This window comes from Mytilus edulis, chromosome 8 (genome assembly GCF_963676685.1).
Source record: "Mytilus edulis chromosome 8, xbMytEdul2.2, whole genome shotgun sequence".
Lineage (NCBI taxonomy): Eukaryota > Metazoa > Mollusca > Bivalvia > Mytilida > Mytilidae > Mytilus > Mytilus edulis.
Genome location: NC_092351.1, coordinates 40,745,476 through 40,764,918, shown reverse-complemented (window position 1 = coordinate 40,764,918; position 19,443 = coordinate 40,745,476). Strand labels below are relative to the sequence as shown.

At 30.9% G+C, this 19,443-nt stretch overlaps 1 protein-coding gene across 10 annotated transcripts in view; it reads right to left on the bottom strand.

Moving 5' to 3' along the window:
- Nucleotides 1-19,443, bottom strand: part of LOC139485571 (cGMP-dependent 3',5'-cyclic phosphodiesterase-like) — a 114,429-nt gene that overhangs the window by 32,346 nt on the left and 62,640 nt on the right. For 5 of the 10 annotated variants that reach the window (XR_011655341.1, XR_011655342.1, XM_071270165.1 and 2 more), the window contains 5 exons: nucleotides 9,010-9,078; nucleotides 7,361-7,491; nucleotides 5,901-6,012; nucleotides 4,126-4,165; nucleotides 1,485-1,548 (listed from right to left, as the gene is read on the bottom strand). Coding sequence is in view for 8 of the 10 variants with exons in the window: in XM_071270165.1 (XP_071126266.1) it covers nucleotides 1,485-1,548; nucleotides 4,126-4,165; nucleotides 5,901-6,012; nucleotides 7,361-7,491; nucleotides 9,010-9,078 (416 nt within the window). In the remaining 2 variants the exon portion in view is untranslated. Of the gene's footprint in view, nucleotides 1-1,484; nucleotides 1,549-2,736; nucleotides 4,166-5,900; nucleotides 6,013-7,360; nucleotides 7,492-9,009; nucleotides 9,079-19,443 lie in introns of all 10 variants that reach the window. The other 5 variants (XM_071270160.1, XM_071270158.1, XM_071270157.1 and 2 more) reach the window with 1 other exon arrangement.

The following is a 19,443-nucleotide window of genomic DNA, read 5'->3' as shown; positions in this document are numbered from 1 at the left end:
CGAAATTATTTCTGTTGAAAAATAAAATTTGACCTAAATCCCAATAAATGATTTAGGACTTTTGAGTTTCTGAATCGGTCATGTCTGGCATATATGACCGTTTCCGGACCCTTGATCTGTAACAGGATTATATTTTAGCAGGATTTTCTTCTCTAATGTTAGGTTGTGTTTTTACAACTCAAATCAATACAGGACTGAAATTTGTACTCAAAATATAATATCAAGATTTATATCTTATGAATTGGTTTATCACTGGTACATCTGTGGAATGTTGCAAAGCTGACAGTATTTGTTGTCAGACCACCAATTAAAAATCCCTATCTGTTCAACCAAATTTTGCAATTTTCACAGCTTTCTAAATATTTTACCTTAAGTTTAACTTCATAGAAACCAGGTATATCCTGAATTGTACATGTATCACCTTAACCAATGTTCAAAGTCGTATAAGAAATTTCTGATCTTGAAAACACTACCAAAATCACTCTTGGTTTTCTGGAAATCTTAAATTAGTGTACTCTGTAGCGAATCAATCCTGAATTTTTAACGCAAACTCATAGACTAGTGAAATTTGACTCAAAATGGTCTAAATATATTTCCCTTTCACTAAAAGTTTCAATTCTGCAAATTTGTTGGTTAGTTTAAGTAAACAATGACATCAATAGCACTATTTTGTGTCAGAGTAGGACTACTTTTACATACTTTCTAAATTGTAGGGAGTAATTGGTGGTCTGACACCTTTTCTTGAATATACTGTCACTGTTCTAAAAATACAATTTTTATCACTAGTATTTTTCTTTTTAGTTTTATTTTATATGTTGCAGGGATATGATCCTTTCTTTGCTATTTTTGTTAAATAATCAAATAAAAATTTTGAAATGTTGTTATACGCTTGAAGATAATGAATTTTTTATATAGATTAGACCGTTGATTTTTCCGTTTGAATGGTTTAACATTACTAATTTTTGAGGCCCTTTATAGCTTGCTGTTCGGTGTGAGCCAAGGCTCTGTGTTGAAGGCCGTACCTTGACCTACAATGGTTTACTTTTATAAATTGTTTTTTGGATGGAGAGTTGTCTCATTGGCACTCATACCACATCTTTCTATATCTATTTAGTGTAATTACTCTTTTTCTTCAATTTTTATCAAATGTTCATGACCAAAAAAAATGACCATCATAGATCATAAATTCATTGTGTGGGCAATCTTTTCTGAGGACGTTTATTGATGTTGATTGATGTTTTACTATCTGCCAGATATCACTATATGATAAGCCAGTTTTGCACTATAGCCAAAAAGTAGTGAACAAAAAGAAATACCTAAATAAAGGCTAAAAAAAAATAAAGAGGATTTTCCTTCTCTCGAAAGATTCCTTTGTCTTTTATTTTTTATTTCAGGAGAAGTCCTAAAATAAGAACCATGACCAAGTTAACTCATTAAATTAATTTCAACTGACGTAGAAGACACTTATTGGATTATTAATTTACCTTTCAGCTTGTGTCAAATTTCTAGCTTCTTGCATAATTTCTCTCAGAAGTTTGGTTAAGTCATCTGTAACAGACAAATCAAATATAAAGATTAATAAATAATGTAGTCACCATTGTTACGACAGAGAATAAGAGTAATAAACCCATCGAGACCCAAGTTAACAGAGGTACATTCGACTCCTAGACAATAATAAAAAATAATGGATAATTTCTCATCTAAATGAAAATCTTCTACATAGATTGAACTATAGCTTGAAAATCACTTAACATTTACACAAATTGCTTTGCTATCAAACTGAACTATCCATAAAATAGCTTAGTAAAACCTATATGAATACAAATGACCATCAATTGAAGTACATTTTTTTCTATTTCACTGGTAGATGTTGCCAGACTGCTTAACTACCTACACAATTGTCATGTCTCCAATCCAATCACACATCAAATGCAATGACATTTTGACTTGATATATTTGAACTAATATTTTACAGCAAAATTTATAGCTTTTATTATAAAAAAAACTTTAAAGTGATAATTCTTATGTTGAACAAACCAATTGTGTGAAAAATAATAAATTCTCAAAAAATATTTTGAAATCAACATGCAACCAGACTAAAATGTATTTTTCTCTGCTATTTAAATTTCTTTACAAAAACATTAATATTTTCTTTAACAGAACAAACATGAATCATACATATATATATTTATTGTCTCTAAAACTATCTCGTTAAATTTTGCATTTCAAATCATTAACTGATTATTCTCTACATCATACATGGCATTTCCATAAACCAACAATTTATAAATGAATTTCCCTAATGGCAATACAAGTAGTTTGAACTATTAGGAAAGGAAAAAAATTATCATATTAATAGATTTCTCACAAATGTCAAGATAATATCAACATCATAAGAAATAAAGCTGTGAACAAACGTAATGAGAACCTCTTCTAAAAATAACAAATAAACAATATTTATAACAAGAACAATTCTAAAGATTAAAAGAATACACCTTATCACTATTTGCAAATCTGTCCTGCTTGAACTTCAGACATCATACAACAATCACTTTTCCATTGTGGCCTCAGATATTTTCTATCATGATTTAAAAATGTTATGGGAACTTTTGAGATGTCTAGTAATAGGGGACAAATAGCAATAATGTGTATGTTCCAAACAAGAACAAATTGAACAATATCTGAACATGAACCAACACAAATATTATGAACAAGAACAGTGAATACCAGACCTACTTGTCTCTAAAGGAATATTTTCTGTAGAAGGTACACTAATTCTTCTCATATACTCAGTTATACCAGTAGTTGAAAACTGTGTTGTTTTGGACAGCTGATTAGTCGAGTTACTTTCATCTTCATCAGAATAGACAGCAGAATCAGCGTTTGATACCTGTATTGACAATGTGACCTTCTGATGTGTATCAACATCTTCTATAATTACTGAAGTAGTACGTCCTAGAAGTTTGATTTTAGATACATCCTTATCTACAAAATCTTCAGCACTTTTTTTCCTGACAATGGATATGTCGGAATCAGCTGCAAGTGTTGACTCGGAACTTCCCTGAATAAATGCATCATTGAACTCTGGTTTGCTATCTGTTATGTCTGGTGCTAAGGAAGCCTGCTCATGAATATTACTGAGTGATGGTTCACTGGTAGATAGTCTAGCATCAGCTTTATCAAAGTCGATGTCTGATACATGCGAATGTTGTGTCATTTCATCATTACAAGTGTTATCAAAGACTTTAGTATCAGAAAAACTGGTATTTAGCTGTTTTTCAGTCTCTTTCATACTGTTGTAGAAATTTCTGATATCCTCTGGCATATTCTCATCATCTACATCTTCTAAATTTTCAGTGTCATCATTCTCTGTCTCGTCACATGCTGAGTACATCACTGACTGTACTGGACTTCTGGCAGTTCTATATGATGCATTGTCAACATCAAGATCCACAGACTCATCAGGACGAGGTGGAGTGAAGAATTTTCTTACAGTACGTTCATATGTTGGTGTTATAGGTGGTAGTTCATTAGCATCACTGTAATTTGATGCCTGGTCATCAAAGTCCTCTTCTTCATTCCTTAGAAGATTCAATTTGATTGTTTTCCCATCACGTTCATCCTTTAATATCATAACATCTATGGATTTCTCCGCTCCTTCAGTTTCCAATATGATATCTGGTTTACTATATCTTGTTGATTCCAACAGTGGTGTAAATTCCAAGTATTCCACGTCTAACGATCTCCTCTCTTTGGTGTAAGGTTGTCCATAATGCTTTTCTGGACTTTGATTTCTGGGTTTTCTCTTTTCTGGAGATTTCACCTTTGGTTGGTGATATTTTGGCATCTTTTCTGGAGAAAGCTTTCTAACTTCTTCCATTCCTGTTAATTGATTGGCAAGCTGATCTTGTTTTTCGATCACTGCATCAATTTGATGATATAATAGCATATCTGACCTGGCTGAGTTGTTGAGCTGTTGGCCAAATTTTCTAGGAACATAAGGTCTACAGTGACTTCTATCAATGCCATTGCCTGCTTGTAAGCCATAGGTGTTCACCTCGAAAAGCCCACTTTTAATGTAAGGAAAATTATCTATATCTTTACCATACAATAATGTAAACTCACCTAAATGTGTGAATAGGTTTCTTGCTACTTGAAGCATGGCCTAAAATTAAAAAAAATCTATCTCAATATAATGTTAAGACAAAACATGAATATGTCTATAGGACATGGATGCACCATTCACACTATCATTTTCTATTTTCAATGGACTGTTAAATTAGGGTCAAACTCATATTTGGCATTTAAATTAGAAAAATCATATGTTGGGGAACATGTGTACTAAGTTTCAAACTAGTTGGACATCAATTTCCTTGACCAAAAACCTTGAACCTGAAGCAGGACAGACAGACAAAAGATCAAATGAATGAAAGGATGAACAGAAAGACAAAGTGAAACTGAATAAAATAGTTGCCACTGGACATTACACCACAAACATTCTATCGATCTATCGATAAAACAACTTTGGCATAGATATAAAATTTCTTTCACAATGACAGGGTAATGTAAAGTCCGAAGTTTTCTACATGCTTTTATTATTGGCAAAATTGCAACAAGATAGGTGTAGCAAAAATAAAGTTGCATTTCAAACTTTGATGGCATATTTTTAATGCAGCATTTCCTGAAATCACAATAATGTATTTTTGTCAATTGATCAACAATCTTAATAATACATGCAAACAAAAAATTCAACATTCACAGTATAAATGTGAAACGGCAAAGCTTTTTGGAAAAGCATAGTAAGATAAAGCATCACAATTTCCTTTAAACAACAGACAAGGTAGTCAATATTTATTGCTTTGTGTTCCTTTTCACAGACAACTATAATCTGTCTTTTGTACCGGCATCAATCAAGTTTATATATAATGAATCCTTAGAGAAAAGATCTTGTGTCAGACAGAATCACTTTAAATATGTCACATAACTGGAAGAAAGTCATTTTTATTCTTTCTCTAACATTACAAAGTCTTATCACAAACATGAACTTCATAGCTTTTCCAAATATAAATCTGAGAAACTGATCTTTTGTACTTTCATGTTTTTTTATTTCATAAACATATATAAATTTATGGCAGCATATTATTTTGTTCATGGAATTGTCATTCCTAACAAAGCTATAGATCATCAGTAAAAAGAACTACAGATCATTCTACATTAGGAAAATAAAAAAAGAATAATTCAACATGTGGAAAACAGGAAGTTGGTTTCCCACTGATCTGAAATGAGCATTATTCATCATTGTCAAGCTGATGTACAAACATAGTCATTCTGTTTTATTCATCATTGTCAAGCTGATGTACAAACATAGTCATTCTGTTTAGTAATACTGGAGAAATGTGTGGGGAAAAATAATAAGTTCATTCAACATATATATCATAATACTAAAAACATCATCAACCAGGAAGTAAGTGTCTGAAAGATAGGAAAAGTCATCACATGTTACAACTCATGGTTGACAAAGATGCTTACTAAATATAAAGTAACTAGTTCAAAGTTTCCTGAGAAAAATGAGAAAAATAGACAGACTAACTGACAGGTGGACAAGGTCAATGCATTATACTGTAGATTCATTATTATTCGTTGGATACTAATTTTCATGGTTTTTCAGGGGTACAGGTGAACAAAGAATTTAAATGATCAACGATATACAAATTTTTATAAAGTTGTATCCATACTTTGGCAGAACCACTAAATCACATATCCACGAAAATACAAGGTTTCCTCGATCCATGAAAACTGGTACCCAAGAAAATAAATGAATCAACAATCTCATACTTTAAAGGCACCATCTAGTGTCTACAATCCACTAGATATGAGAATCAGTGGTAAAGATATTATACCTGAGTTTGGATTTTGAGCTTTCTTTCATTTTGGAATGCTAAAGTGCTGGTTAAAACTGTAGATGTATACTGGAAACATTCTTTTATAATATGAATATCATCATTGTTAAAGCTGTAAAAACAAAACAATTCAAATGAAGTCTTAAAATCATAATTATAAATTAAATCTCAAAAAAGATGAAAGAACTCATTTGGCACTAACCCCTCAACTGCTTAGATTACTTCTGACAAATTAAGCTAGGTTTGGTTTTGCTATTAATGATCCCAAAAGTTTCAGAACATTTCATCTTGTACTTTTAAAATAGAACTTTTTTTTAAACTGTCCAATCAGTCAAAATCTGCCTATAGCAGCCATGCTTTCATCCAAATGAAGCCAAAATAAGCATCGTTTGTGAAAAAAAAACCTTCATTACATCATTTCTCATTGGGAACCATTAGTCACCAATGACGAATTACGTCATTAATGATGTATTGTGAATTTCGTTAAAACCTGATTTAAATTTTGTGATCAATCGGTCTCACTGACGAATACCTCACATATCCATTCATTCATATATATGAAATTGTCTGATTAAAAATTTAGCTTTTTAATCTTCCTTCAAAAGGAGAGAAAGTTTTAAATTGATTCAACATGCAAACATTTACTCCCAAGTATAAACACACAATCTTAATTTCTCCATTTTAAAGAACCTTATATGTTTAATATAAACTGTTCTATTTTATTTTTGTAGACCTGATTTGGTATAAAACGGATTAGTTCTTTTGTGTGTTTTTACTAATAATTTCAGAATGAGACGAGGTTCTAAATAAGTATTTTTACGTGCAGAATTTGATCTTTTGTTTTCCTAAAGACATAATAAAATTTGACCAGAACCATTGTCATAAATGGTACATTAATTCTCTATAGGAACGTGTGGGCTGCCGCCTGTTCACTTGTTTCATACTATTTGTGAGACATCAGGTGTCTCATGTTCAAAAGTCAATTATCCTGAATTATTTTATTTTCTTTTTTGGTGTAATTCTAATTAGTTCTTATTTCAGACACCATAATTAATGAAATTGGTAAATTCATATATATTCCAGTATAATGAATGTTAAGGATCTTATTATCAGAACATGAATTCATGTGACAGTATGGATTCTGAACATGCATGAAATATTTGCCTCTGAAGATTGAATAACCAACAACCAATTCAATCAATGATGCCATAGTATTATTATAGTCACTTTATGTCAAACCATTTTTAAATGACAAAGGCTTGGAAAACTTTAATTTGTATATTTTGTTATTTTTGTCTAGCAAAGAAACCTTTCTCCTTTTTTTCTGTGTATATTACACTATACATCACCTTTCTTTGTCTTTTTTATTGACGAGACAAGCTAATTTGTATATTTTGTTATTTTTGACTAGCAAAGAGACCTTTCTCCTTTTTTTCTGTGTACATAAAACTATACATCACCTTTCTTTATCTTTTTTATTGACGAGACAAGCTAAAGCAATAAGTTTTTCATTGGCTTTACTTGACACAGGAACACATAACATGGATTGAAGCTTACATCCTATAAAATTCTCAATTCCTGGTCTTTTGTCCTAAAAAAATATAAACAAAAACTCTCTGTAATCTTATTACTGTAAAAACCAGCTGTTTTTAACATGAAAACAAAAAAATTGACAGTAAACAATTAACCTTTCAAAAGATGAAAATGGTACCAACAAAATTCAATAAATCCATACAAATTACATTATGTGATTAGTTCTTCAGTAAATAGGCTGTTTAGTTTTTTTTCAATTTATTTTCTTGCAAGAGACCTTAACCTTAAAATATCCCGAACAAACAATGTTAATTCACTTTTCAAATTCTTCTGATTAAATTACAAGACCAGGTTTTTAAGACATCTCTAGTGTTTTCAAACTAAAACGTTTATATTTTATAGGAATACAATAAGAAACATTTACTTGTGAAGTGAACCTAATGTTAACTAGGATATAAATCATGCGTTTGTCTGGAATATTGATTTTGATATATTGTTACTGAAAACATTTCTCTGTCCATTGACAGATAATACTTAAGTCAGCTTATCATTCTGTAGTCACAGAAGACAATTATTACTGATAACAGTTCTAAATCGAATATTTTCTTTGATTCATTAAATCATATCTTATATTTTAATGAAAAGTAGTACTGTTCCTATAGAGCTGTTGGAATATTTTCTATGCTTAGTTAATTCGTATTTCAGATTCTAATGAAAAGTACTTCTTTAACCTTTATATTAGACATTGCTGTTTATCCTCCATTTTCTGCACAAGGCAATGCCTTACCAAGTTTGGGAATATGTCAGTTGCTTTCCAGTCGTTTTTTACTTTCTTTTTAAAACATGATCTGGAGATAATATTTTTTACCTTTTTTCCCTTTTATCTTCTTACCTATGACATCCCATCATACATACTAATACAACCAAAAAGAACCCAATATATTTCCAATTAAAATCTCAATCCAGCAACTTGAAGGAGAAGTACCTGTGTTCATCCTTGAACCAGCATCAATTTTCTGTTAGTTATTTCTTTTTTTATACTTTAAAGACTTTGTTCTCGCCATTTTCTTATGCTTAAAAAAAACTCAATCTGCTGATGAAAGGTAAAAATTCTGTAATAATGTTTTCATTCTCAAGATAATATACGTTCAGTGTATAGATTGCTTTGTCCCTTTATACTATACTTACTAAAGGTATATCTTCTAATGTTATTGGTAATCTCCTGTCCAAGGCAAGAGCAAAGCTACTAGATTGCTTTGTTTTTGTCCCTTATTACTATACTTACTAAAGGTATATCTTCTAATGTTATTGGTAATCTCCTGTCCAAGGCAAGAGCAAAGCTACTAGATTGCTTTGTTTTTGTCCCTTATTACTATACTTACTAAAGGTATATCTTCTAATGTTATTGGTAATCTCCTGTCCAAGGCAAGAGCAAAGCTACTAGATTGCTTTGTTTTTGTCCCTTATTACTATACTTACTAAAGGTATATCTTCTAATGTTATTGGTAATCTCCTGTCCAAGGCAAGAGCAAAGCTACTAGATTGCTTTGTTTTTGTCCCTTATTACTATACTTACTAAAGGTATATCTTCTAACGTTATTGGTAATCTCCTGTCCAAGGCAAGAGCAAAGCTACTAGATTGGCCCTGTAAAAGAGAAAAATAAATGGTTACAATCAATTGGTCCAAAAATAAAAATTCTCACAGGGATAATTCTTAAAGACAATTCAACTAAAACTAGATATAAATATACTACTTTTTGTAACTCAATGGCGGTGTTCCATCATCTTAAACCTAAAGAAAATACCAAACAGGACCTCTAGGGACTATTTCTGAGGATTAGCTACAAGACACAGAGAAATTATAATGCTGTTTTCGTAAGACTGGGTCGTAAGAAACCATCGATCACTATCAATTTTTCACAGATATAGTGTATGAGCCAATTTTAAGCATTATTATTTATCTTTCGTAAATAAAGAAGAATGACCTTGCAATTCATTAACCACAGAAAAACAAAATACAATAATTCTACATTTATAACATTTAAATATAATACAATTAGTTCAATCTATAAAACTGTTAAGTGTTGACAATCATCTTTAATTCAAGGACAGGCCAAAGCAATTGTAAATGTCTATCGAATCTCTATATTGTTGTTGTTTGCATTGTAGATAGATCAATCTGAGACCATTTATCAATCTATTACATAGACAAATTTGACATCACCTATGCTAATTACTATTTCTGAAACAGTTCAGACCAATTTTTAAAAAAAATTAAGAAATCAATTTTTTTTTCAAAGAAGTATTTAAATTGACATGATTCATTATCAACCCATAAAAAAACAAATGAGGAAATCTATTCTTTGAAGGTACTCAACCAAGTGAAAATTTATAAAAATTTCTGATAGTTAAATGTTTTTCCTAAAATTCTGATTTGGAAAGGCCATGTATGTTCACAATTGTTTTCAGATAAAATTAAAAATAACTTGATGGTCCTTTGACTGTTATATATATTCTAATTAAAAATAGGTAAATATTGATTAACATAGCTATAAAAAAAATTCACTACAATCTATGCCATATAATTTCCTTTGTCCTATGCTGAAACAACAACAATAGTTATAAAGCTTAAAATTTAAGCCTTTTTCAACTATTTCATACAATCTAAGCTTTTATATAATGACATAAAATATGCTACCATTATTTTCTGTCCACAACATTCGGTTAAGACATAAACAAGCAATATTAATAAAAACTAAATCTCTATAGGATAAAATGAAATTTCTTTATGTAAGGAACATGTAAATACAACTCGTTCATTGCAATAAGTAACTCAGTCAATCATATTTATGATCAGAATTATGAGCCAAATTTCATTTTTATGTTTCCTCTTTCAATGTAGCAGGCCATTACAAAATCCCAACAGGAATGGTGCAAAAATAGACATGGAGTTTATTTCATTACTGTTTCATCCAAACTATGATTTTATCAGATTTTCTAATTAAAATCATGCAACCCTTGATTAAATGTTCGAAAACTTGATGTACACTCAAGTGTTACAATTCACATCGCAGATACGAACTATTGTTCCTTATTTTACAACTAAATATAATCTGCAAGAGCATGGAATTACATCACATTTTGTAACTGTTAATTTAACCAGTCAAATTTCAAAGTGGGACTTCCCAATACTGATTTGTATCATGCTCGAATACAAAAGCCTTTAGAAATGTCAAGAATCATTGTGAAATATGGTGGACTGATTCTGAGTCAAGAAAGTCAAGTTCAGACTAAACAAAGGAAAAGAATTTAACATAATTTAAACATCCCTCATTCAATGTAAAAGCTTTAGTGGCTTCAAATCTTAGTGTGTTTTATACCATTGCTAATCATTGCTGACTAATACATTTTCCTCTTTACTGTGGATCCATTATTATTCTTGGGATATCAATTTTTAGTGAATTTTGTGGGTTTAGGTGAACTACATAAATGTTCATATTAAGGCTTGTAAGCTTAAGAAGGCTGTGCCAGTAAATCAAATATCCATGGGATTACAATTTTACATCCATCCATGAAAATGTGTACCCATAATACACCATAAATGACCTTTCCCCCTCTTCAACTGGTATCAGGTCCGTTCACGCCAAATACACTTTCGCACCCTACACGTTCGCACCTCGCACATTCGCACCCAAGTCCGTTCGCACTCTACACGTTCGCGCCCAATTTTAATTCAAATTCCAGTTGAATGATTGGAAAATCATGATTGTTGTTTTAAATTGCTTTGGTGTAAATACTGAATATATTTAGCTTGGTATTAGTAAAACATTGAAGATTTTAAATGAAAAACACAAAAGATCATTGTTTTTAACAGCTTGGTCTCTTTGATCTGAAACAATGAAACAATAAAATATAGTAATGCACTATTATAACCAAACAAGAGTGCACACGCTGAAATGTCTCGCCTTCTATACTAATCATTGATATTATGTTGATAGTCCTAAGTATAAAGCTTTATTACAACTGTCTCATAAACTTAACATTAACCAAAATTACTAAACAAAGACCAATGAACCATGAAAATGAGGTCAAAGTCAGATGAACCATGCCAGGCAGACATGTCCACCTAACAATGCTTCTATACAACATATATAGTTGACCTATTACTTATAGTTTAAGAAAAATAGACCAAAACACAAAAACTTATTGCGAACCCTATCCTAGTTTTCCATAGATTCACCTGCAAGTTACCTGTCCATTTAAACTTTTGGCAGTTCTATTGTCCCATCTAACAAATACAACAGGTATTGTTCTCTGTGTAGTTTATTCACTCAGACCTTTAAATTTCTTCTAGTAGAAATATATCACTCATTGATTAATCTACCTGAGTAAAAAATTGAACTGTCAATGAAGAAAAAATACTTATACCAATACTAAGTAAGGACTCACAAAACTGCATGTGGTGTTGTATTTATTCGATACCTGGAGTAACTCGTTTTTAATGTGTTCAATATTACATTTGTAATACTGATTCAAAAATTAAAAGTTGATTTCTGATCAAATATTCAATATTTTTGTGTGTTTGATAAATAAAAAAATGAATATTATTATTTTTAAATTAAGGTCTTCATAACCATAAGTCTATAAATGAACAACAACAAAAACATGTAAATTCATTGGAAAATACTAAAAATGAGTCTGAAATAAACTGTTTAGTATTAAACCAGATTTTATATTGAACAGATTGAAAATATATTAATGATAATATTGAATAAATACAATATTGCATACAGTTTATGTGAGTTATTAGAAGTATTTCAATAAAAAAGAAGATAATTTTTTGGTCAGGTAAATTAATCAATGAGTGATATATTTCTCCTAGAAGAAATTTAAAGGTCCCAGTGAATAAACTACACAGAGAACAATACCTGTTGTATTTGTTAGATGGGACAATAGGACTTACAAAAGTTTAAATGGACAGGTAACTTGCAGGTGAATCTATGGAAAACTAAGATAGGGTTCGCAATAACACTGTGCAATTAAAGTATAAGTGCATAAAGTATGAGAAAACCAGACCAAAACACAAAAATTTAAATATAACCACTGAACCATGAAATGAGGTCAAGGTCAGATGACACCTGCCAGTTGGACATGTACACCTTACAGTCCTTCCATACACCGAATATACTAGCCCTATCGCTTATAGTATCTGAGATATGGACTTGACCACCAAAACTTAACCTTGTTCACTGATCCATGAAATGAGGTCGAGGTCAAGTGAAAACTGTCTAACAGACATGAGGACCTTGCAAGGTACGCACATATCAAATATAGTTATCCTATTACTTATAATAAGAGAGAATTCAACATTACAAAAAATCTGAACTTTTTTTTCAAGTGGTCACTGAACCATGAAAATGAGGTCAAGGACATTGGACATGTGACTGACAGAAACTTCGTAACATGAGGCATCTATATACAAAGTATGAAGCATCCAGGTCTTCCACCTTCTAAAATATAAAGCTTTTAAGAAGTTAGCTAACGCCGCCGCTGAAGCCGCCGCCGGATCTCTATCCCTATGTCGAGCTTTCTGCAACAAAAGTTGCAGGCTCGACAAAAATGATCAAATTTATTCAACACCCCCCAAAAAAAACGTTGTCAGAATCTCACTTTGTTCTGAAACAAGTCAATGAAACAAAGTTATAGCAATACACCTTACCAAAACATGATTAAGAGTTGTTCAACACAAAATAAAACGTTGACAGAATCCCACTTTATTTAGAAAGGATTTTTTTTTTTTTTAACAATACACTATCGATAACATGATTAAGATTTATTCAACGCACAAAAAAAATGCTGTCTTACTTTATTTTGAGACAATGGTAATTTAAAAATTAAATTATAGTTTATACATATTTTGATAAATTCCTTGGGTTAAACTTCCCCTGGTTTGTTTTCATAATGATAAGGTCAACTTGTTAGCTTGTCAGCTTGGCAGTTTTGTTTTAATTAAGAGATTAAGGGATAGGTATTAGATCATAGATAGGAAACAGCTTGATGACAGCATGGGTGTAATCAGAGAAACATCTGTATATCATTTTGATAGGATGGTCAGTTGTTGTTTGAGCATTGCACTGTTAGCAGTCATATTTTTATTTGTGGATAATTTATTCAGCCCACCCACCGAATCCCCAGCTGCACCTTAAAGAATTTAATAGTCTTATTTTAGTGTCAATTATTTTACATGTTTATTTAAAAAGGGGCTACTCATAACATATGTGTTTTCGTTTGTTTTAGTTTTATGTTGTTTTTTTTTTTGATTTTTTGTGTGTTGTTTTGTCATTCAATTTGGCCTACTTAATTTCAGGGAAATTATTTTCCCCCAATTCATTAATACATTTTATAATTTATTTAGGCTTTGTTTTATTTAAGGGTGATAATTAAGTTATTTTTTGTACCTGTTGGAATCTACCGCAGGAATTCTCATTTTTCAAATTTATACTTGTCTGGGCTCTACCAGTCAGGTTCTAATAGTACCTGTTGGGATCTACCGCAGGAATTCTCAGTTTTCAAAATTCATACTTGTCTGGGCTCTACCACTCAGGTTCTAAAAGTACCTGTTGGGATCTACCGCAGGAATTCTCAGTTTTCAAAATTCATACTTGTCTGGGCTCTACCACTCAGGTTCTAAAAGTACCTGTTGGGATCTACCGCAGGAATTCTCAGTTTTCAAAATTCATACTTGTCTGGGCTCTACCACTCAGGTTCTAAAAGTACCTGCTGGGATCTACCGCAGGAATTCTCAGTTTTCAAAATTCATACTTGTCTGGGCTCTACCACTCAGGTTCTAAAAGTACCTGTTGGGATCTACCGCAGGTATTCTCATTTTTCAAATTTATACCTGTCTGGGCTTTACCACTCAGGTTTCTAAATTTAATTTTTCACCTGTCAGGGCTCTACTGCAGGTTCTTAAAATTGCATAATTTAGACAATTTACTTTTCAATTAATTTAAAATTGTTTTGAGTAGGTAGTGTTTTTCATATGGTTATTTTTATTTGTTTTATTGTAAGTTTTAACGAGTAGCCCCCTAGAAAGCCAAATGATACATTTATTATTATTTTCATATGTATTCAGTATAATAGATTTAGAAATGATTGTGAATATGATATTAGTATACTGTGTATACTATGGTGTCTTAGTATATTAGTTTGTTAATAAAATTAGAATAGTTATTATAAAGTTGCATATGATATCAAGTATCCAGTACGGCAGGATAATGTTCCATCCTAGTTAAACATTTCCTTTTCTACTCTAAGTATCTATAGTAGTATAGATAAATGTGGTATGATGCATGAGACTAGTTATGGTCTTAAGGACACATCAACTGTTCTCGTGGTATGGTATATGAGACTGGTTAGGTTTTGGGTTGAGACTTCTAATTGTTTTATGTGGTATGGTACATGAGACTTATTAATGTCCTTTAGAAGACATTTACATTTCTATGTGGATGGTATATAAGAATTGGTAGCATTTATTAGGAGACATCTATTGTTTCTTGTGGTATGGTATATGAGACTTGTTTGTGTTCTTTAGAAGTCATCTACTGTTTTATTGGTATGGTATATTAGACTCGTCAGTGTTCAAGGAGACTTCTACGTTTCTGACAGTTAAAGGTATAAATGACAACAAATATACTGATAAGAATACACTTGCCAAAACTTGATTACAAAGTATTAAACACAAAACCAATTAAATTGGGTGCAAACCTGTAGGGTGCGAACGGACTTTGGGTGCGAACACGTAGGGTGCAAAAATGAAAGGGGGCGAACATGTAGGGTGCGAAAATGAAAGGGGGCGAACATTAGTTGGTGCGAACGTGAATTGGCGCGAACGGACCCGGATTCTCTTCAACTCTTCCTAAACATTGTCATTTGGCTTATTATTTTGAAATTTCTTATTTCTTACATTTTCCCTGACATGCTTTCATTGTTTTTACTGAAAGTTTGTTATCCTTATTATATTCAGTTATAAAAATAATAAACTCTATACACAGAAACCAATGAAAGGTTGGTGTTCTTCTGTACTGTAAATTTAGAAATTGATGCAAATTGATCATTATTGCCCAAAATTGCTATGAGATAGGTGAAGCAAAAACAAATCCTCATTTTTTTTAATTTTTTTATTTTCATAGCTTTATTTGTATGCATCCTTTACTGAACTCAAAATAATATTTATTGTCAAATTCAATGCAATTTTTTTTAAATGATACAAAATCTCCTTTTTTTCACTTATGCAAGGTGGAAATACCTCACAAGGATAATGGAAGTTCATAATGACAAATTATATTAAAGATATATGGCTTATTCTACAACCTTTTCCGTCATCAAACACAACAGAACTGTCACAAAAAAAACCCAGATAATTTAAAACAACAACTGTTGGGTAATATAAAAAAATATTTCATACTTTTATTACACATTTTTGATGAGCTAGACATTCTAATTGCAAATTTCCAAATCCAGTATGGATATGATTCCATTATTTATTGAAAACTTCAGAACTTTTCATATGACAAATTAGTTGAACAAAACTTTTTCAAGTATCAAAAATCAATTGATTATAAATTAAAGCATAAAATAGAGAGATTCTGCAAAAATATCAGAATATAATTTTCATTTCACAAACAAGTTGAACAAAACTTTTTCATTTATCAAAAATCAATTGATTTTAAAATAATCATAAAATAGAGAGATTCTGCAAAAATGTAGATTAATATCTCCCCATCTCTTGAGACTATTTTCTTCTATCAGCTACAACATCCATCAAATTAATTCTTTTGATGTAAAAGGAAGTCAATCTAGTCTCAAATTACAGATATGATAAGAAATCAAACTTAATCATTTTCTCAATTAAATTTCTATCTAGTTCTATTTCACCGTATGACTGGCAGGAAAAGATAGCAGACAATGACGTCAACCAATATAATAGAATAACGTGAACCATATGATCTTCCGAAAGATCCAGTTCTCCATGAAACATCATGACTTATCAATTTAGGAAAACGAACATTGTTATTTGGTTTCTACAGAGAAGAACAATATAATTATATATAACAGTACAAAGGCATAAAAATCTATTGAAAAAAATCATGTCAATAAATCCCTGTCCTTTTTTATTATTCAATTATTCATAAATACCAATAAAAAATAAATTCAAAACCAAGAATCGTGACATAAATAAATTCAAAATCAAGAATCGTGACATAAATAAATTCAAAACCAATGAATCTTGCCACAAGTGGGAAGATATGGTATACAAAACAATTACCATTAAAATGAACATCTCATATTTTTGCCTTGATTAAATATTTGCTCGAATGGTAATTTCAAAGATTATGTCATTTTATGTTTACCCATCCACACAAAAAACAGAGGCTCTTAGGATTCTAGGAGTTGCAATCATTCACTTTCCCAAAAAAATACCAGAAAGATATCCAATTATGTAAACCATTGTATGAGGTAAGTTTAACATAGTGAATATAAAATCTTATAATTTGCTTTCTGAAAATTTATTAAACCAATACAATCATTATATTTTCATTTTAATAAAACTGAGAGATTTAAACCAACATCTCTTCTCCCTTTATGCTTACCACATCCAAACCAAGCTCTACTTTTGCATCTGCATACATTTTTGTAGTTCATGAATTCAAAAAAAGATCATAAGGAACCTAAAACCATTCAAAACTAAAAGTATATGGTGATATTTTCATCTTTTAGATGGTTGGTTACCAGTTAACACATTAATGAACATGAAAGGACTATAATTTCTGTGAGAGACCACTTCAAACGTTTTAAGCCTATTGTCTAATTATATTCACTTATAGACAGAATTAGAGTATGTAATTTACGTGACAGAATTTTAAAACCGGATACCAATAAGTATACCTTACACTAGCAAGGAGTAAGACATCTTTCTCTGTCACTCTGCTATTTACACAGATAATTGACTGTGTCTAGACCAAACCATCTATCAGAGACACCTTCAGAATACACAAATGTCAATACAATAAAAAAAATCTCAAACAAATCTAATTAACCAAAGAACATACTTCAATGAAATAGAATAACTTTGACAATATGTTTGGATCCTTCGTGATTTTAATTTCTACAAGAAGTAATAAACGATTTTAAGGATATTTTTCCCAAATGAAAATTCCAACTGTAAACTGAAGCAATTCTTTTTTCACCTAGAACTGACAGCAACTCCCCTTTAATACATACAATTGCATTGGAAAATATTTTCCAGTATAATTTCCTATAACTGAAGTTACCGGTAATATGTTATTGAATTATCAATTAAGGTGGGTTTTTTTCAGCAATTCATGTTCATATACAATGTATTGCTTTACTGGATACATTATGTTTACCTCGTTTCAAATTTAAGTGAAATAAAACAGATATCCTAATTTTTCTCCTGAAAACACGAGTTTATAGTGTGTAAATAAAGGCAGGGATTTATAAATAAATTAATATGTATACATATGAGAGGATTTTATTAACCAAAGCTTGAGTGTCCTCAAAACAACCCAAATACTGGATTCATTTATTTTTGCAAAAAAAGAGGAGACGGGTGAGAGAGACTTTCGAACTAGTATACATTTAGGGGACAGCCAAGAGCCCACCACCAGTTGCAGGGTTTTCCAGCTGTGTTAAAGACCCATCCTGTTGTTTTTCTGCTCTTTGGGTGTTGTTTTTTTTATCTCTTTAACACATTCCCTGTTTCTATTCTGGAAACTTAACAGCCAACTAATACATGCCTTTAAATAGTACAAGAAGTGTTAATGCACATATACATCTACAAATACATAAATCAATGAAAATAAAAAAATCAAAAAAAACGAAAAAAAGCAGACTGTGTGTCCATAAAAGTTAACATACTATTATAGATCATCAAAAACATATCCATTATAACTATACATCATAAAATAACTGTGTACATGAGAGATTTACTGATATAGGTTTATCGATTGTTTTTATTGACCAGTGATTATATCAACAGAGGAAATGGGCCTGTAACAGACTCAGGAAGATGTGTTTTCCCTGTTAATGTCTTTTGTAATCACTTGTGAGCACTTATGGTCAAAATCACAGCTAGGTTAAAGGTTAATGGCTTGCTATGTAGATGGATCTAGGTTTAAAGGTTAACGGCTTGCTGTGTAGACAGATCTGTCTAAAGAAGGAACAAATGTTTCTTATGGTCAGTCATTCAAGGTCAATGATACTAATTAATAAGAAAACTTGTTGGCTTAGAACACTGACTCACAAAAAAACAAATGCTTAATTTGTCTACCAGGTACAATGTATCAGTTCCAAATATAACCTTAGAATGAAGATTGATGTGATTGAAACTGTTCTTGTCAAAAAATACTTAAGAGGAATTCATCAGTTTAACAACGAAACCAATTTTAATGAGTTAAAATTGCAAATCCCTCTGGAATCGATCATGCTAGCTACTTTTGAATTTAATATAAGTATAAACATGAAGTTTTAAGTTGATTATAAAATACAAATGAATCAGGTTTTAAAATTCTTATTTCTTCTGACTGTAGAATGGCAGTAAATCAACATAATTTCAAATAAATTTGCATAAAAAAATTGTTCTTTATGTTAAGCATCTGTTTTAACACTTATGAATAGGGGGACACTTGCATATAATGTGTATTGCATTGTAAATCAAAGCATAAAGGCTTGTGAACATTTCCTTTTTCTCAGAAATTGAATAAATAGATTTAATTGTTATATCATAATTGCCATTAGACTTTGCTTAGAAGTTATCAACTTAATTTTCATTTCCAATCTGACTGTAGTTAGTAATTTCATTTCAATAATATCATGACAGCCGAAGATGACCATTTCCTGACCCTTGCAGAAACCACAGCTAGTTTATTATTTATGAAATGTCATCTATGTTCAATAATATCATTACCTATCAAATCTATTTAATAAA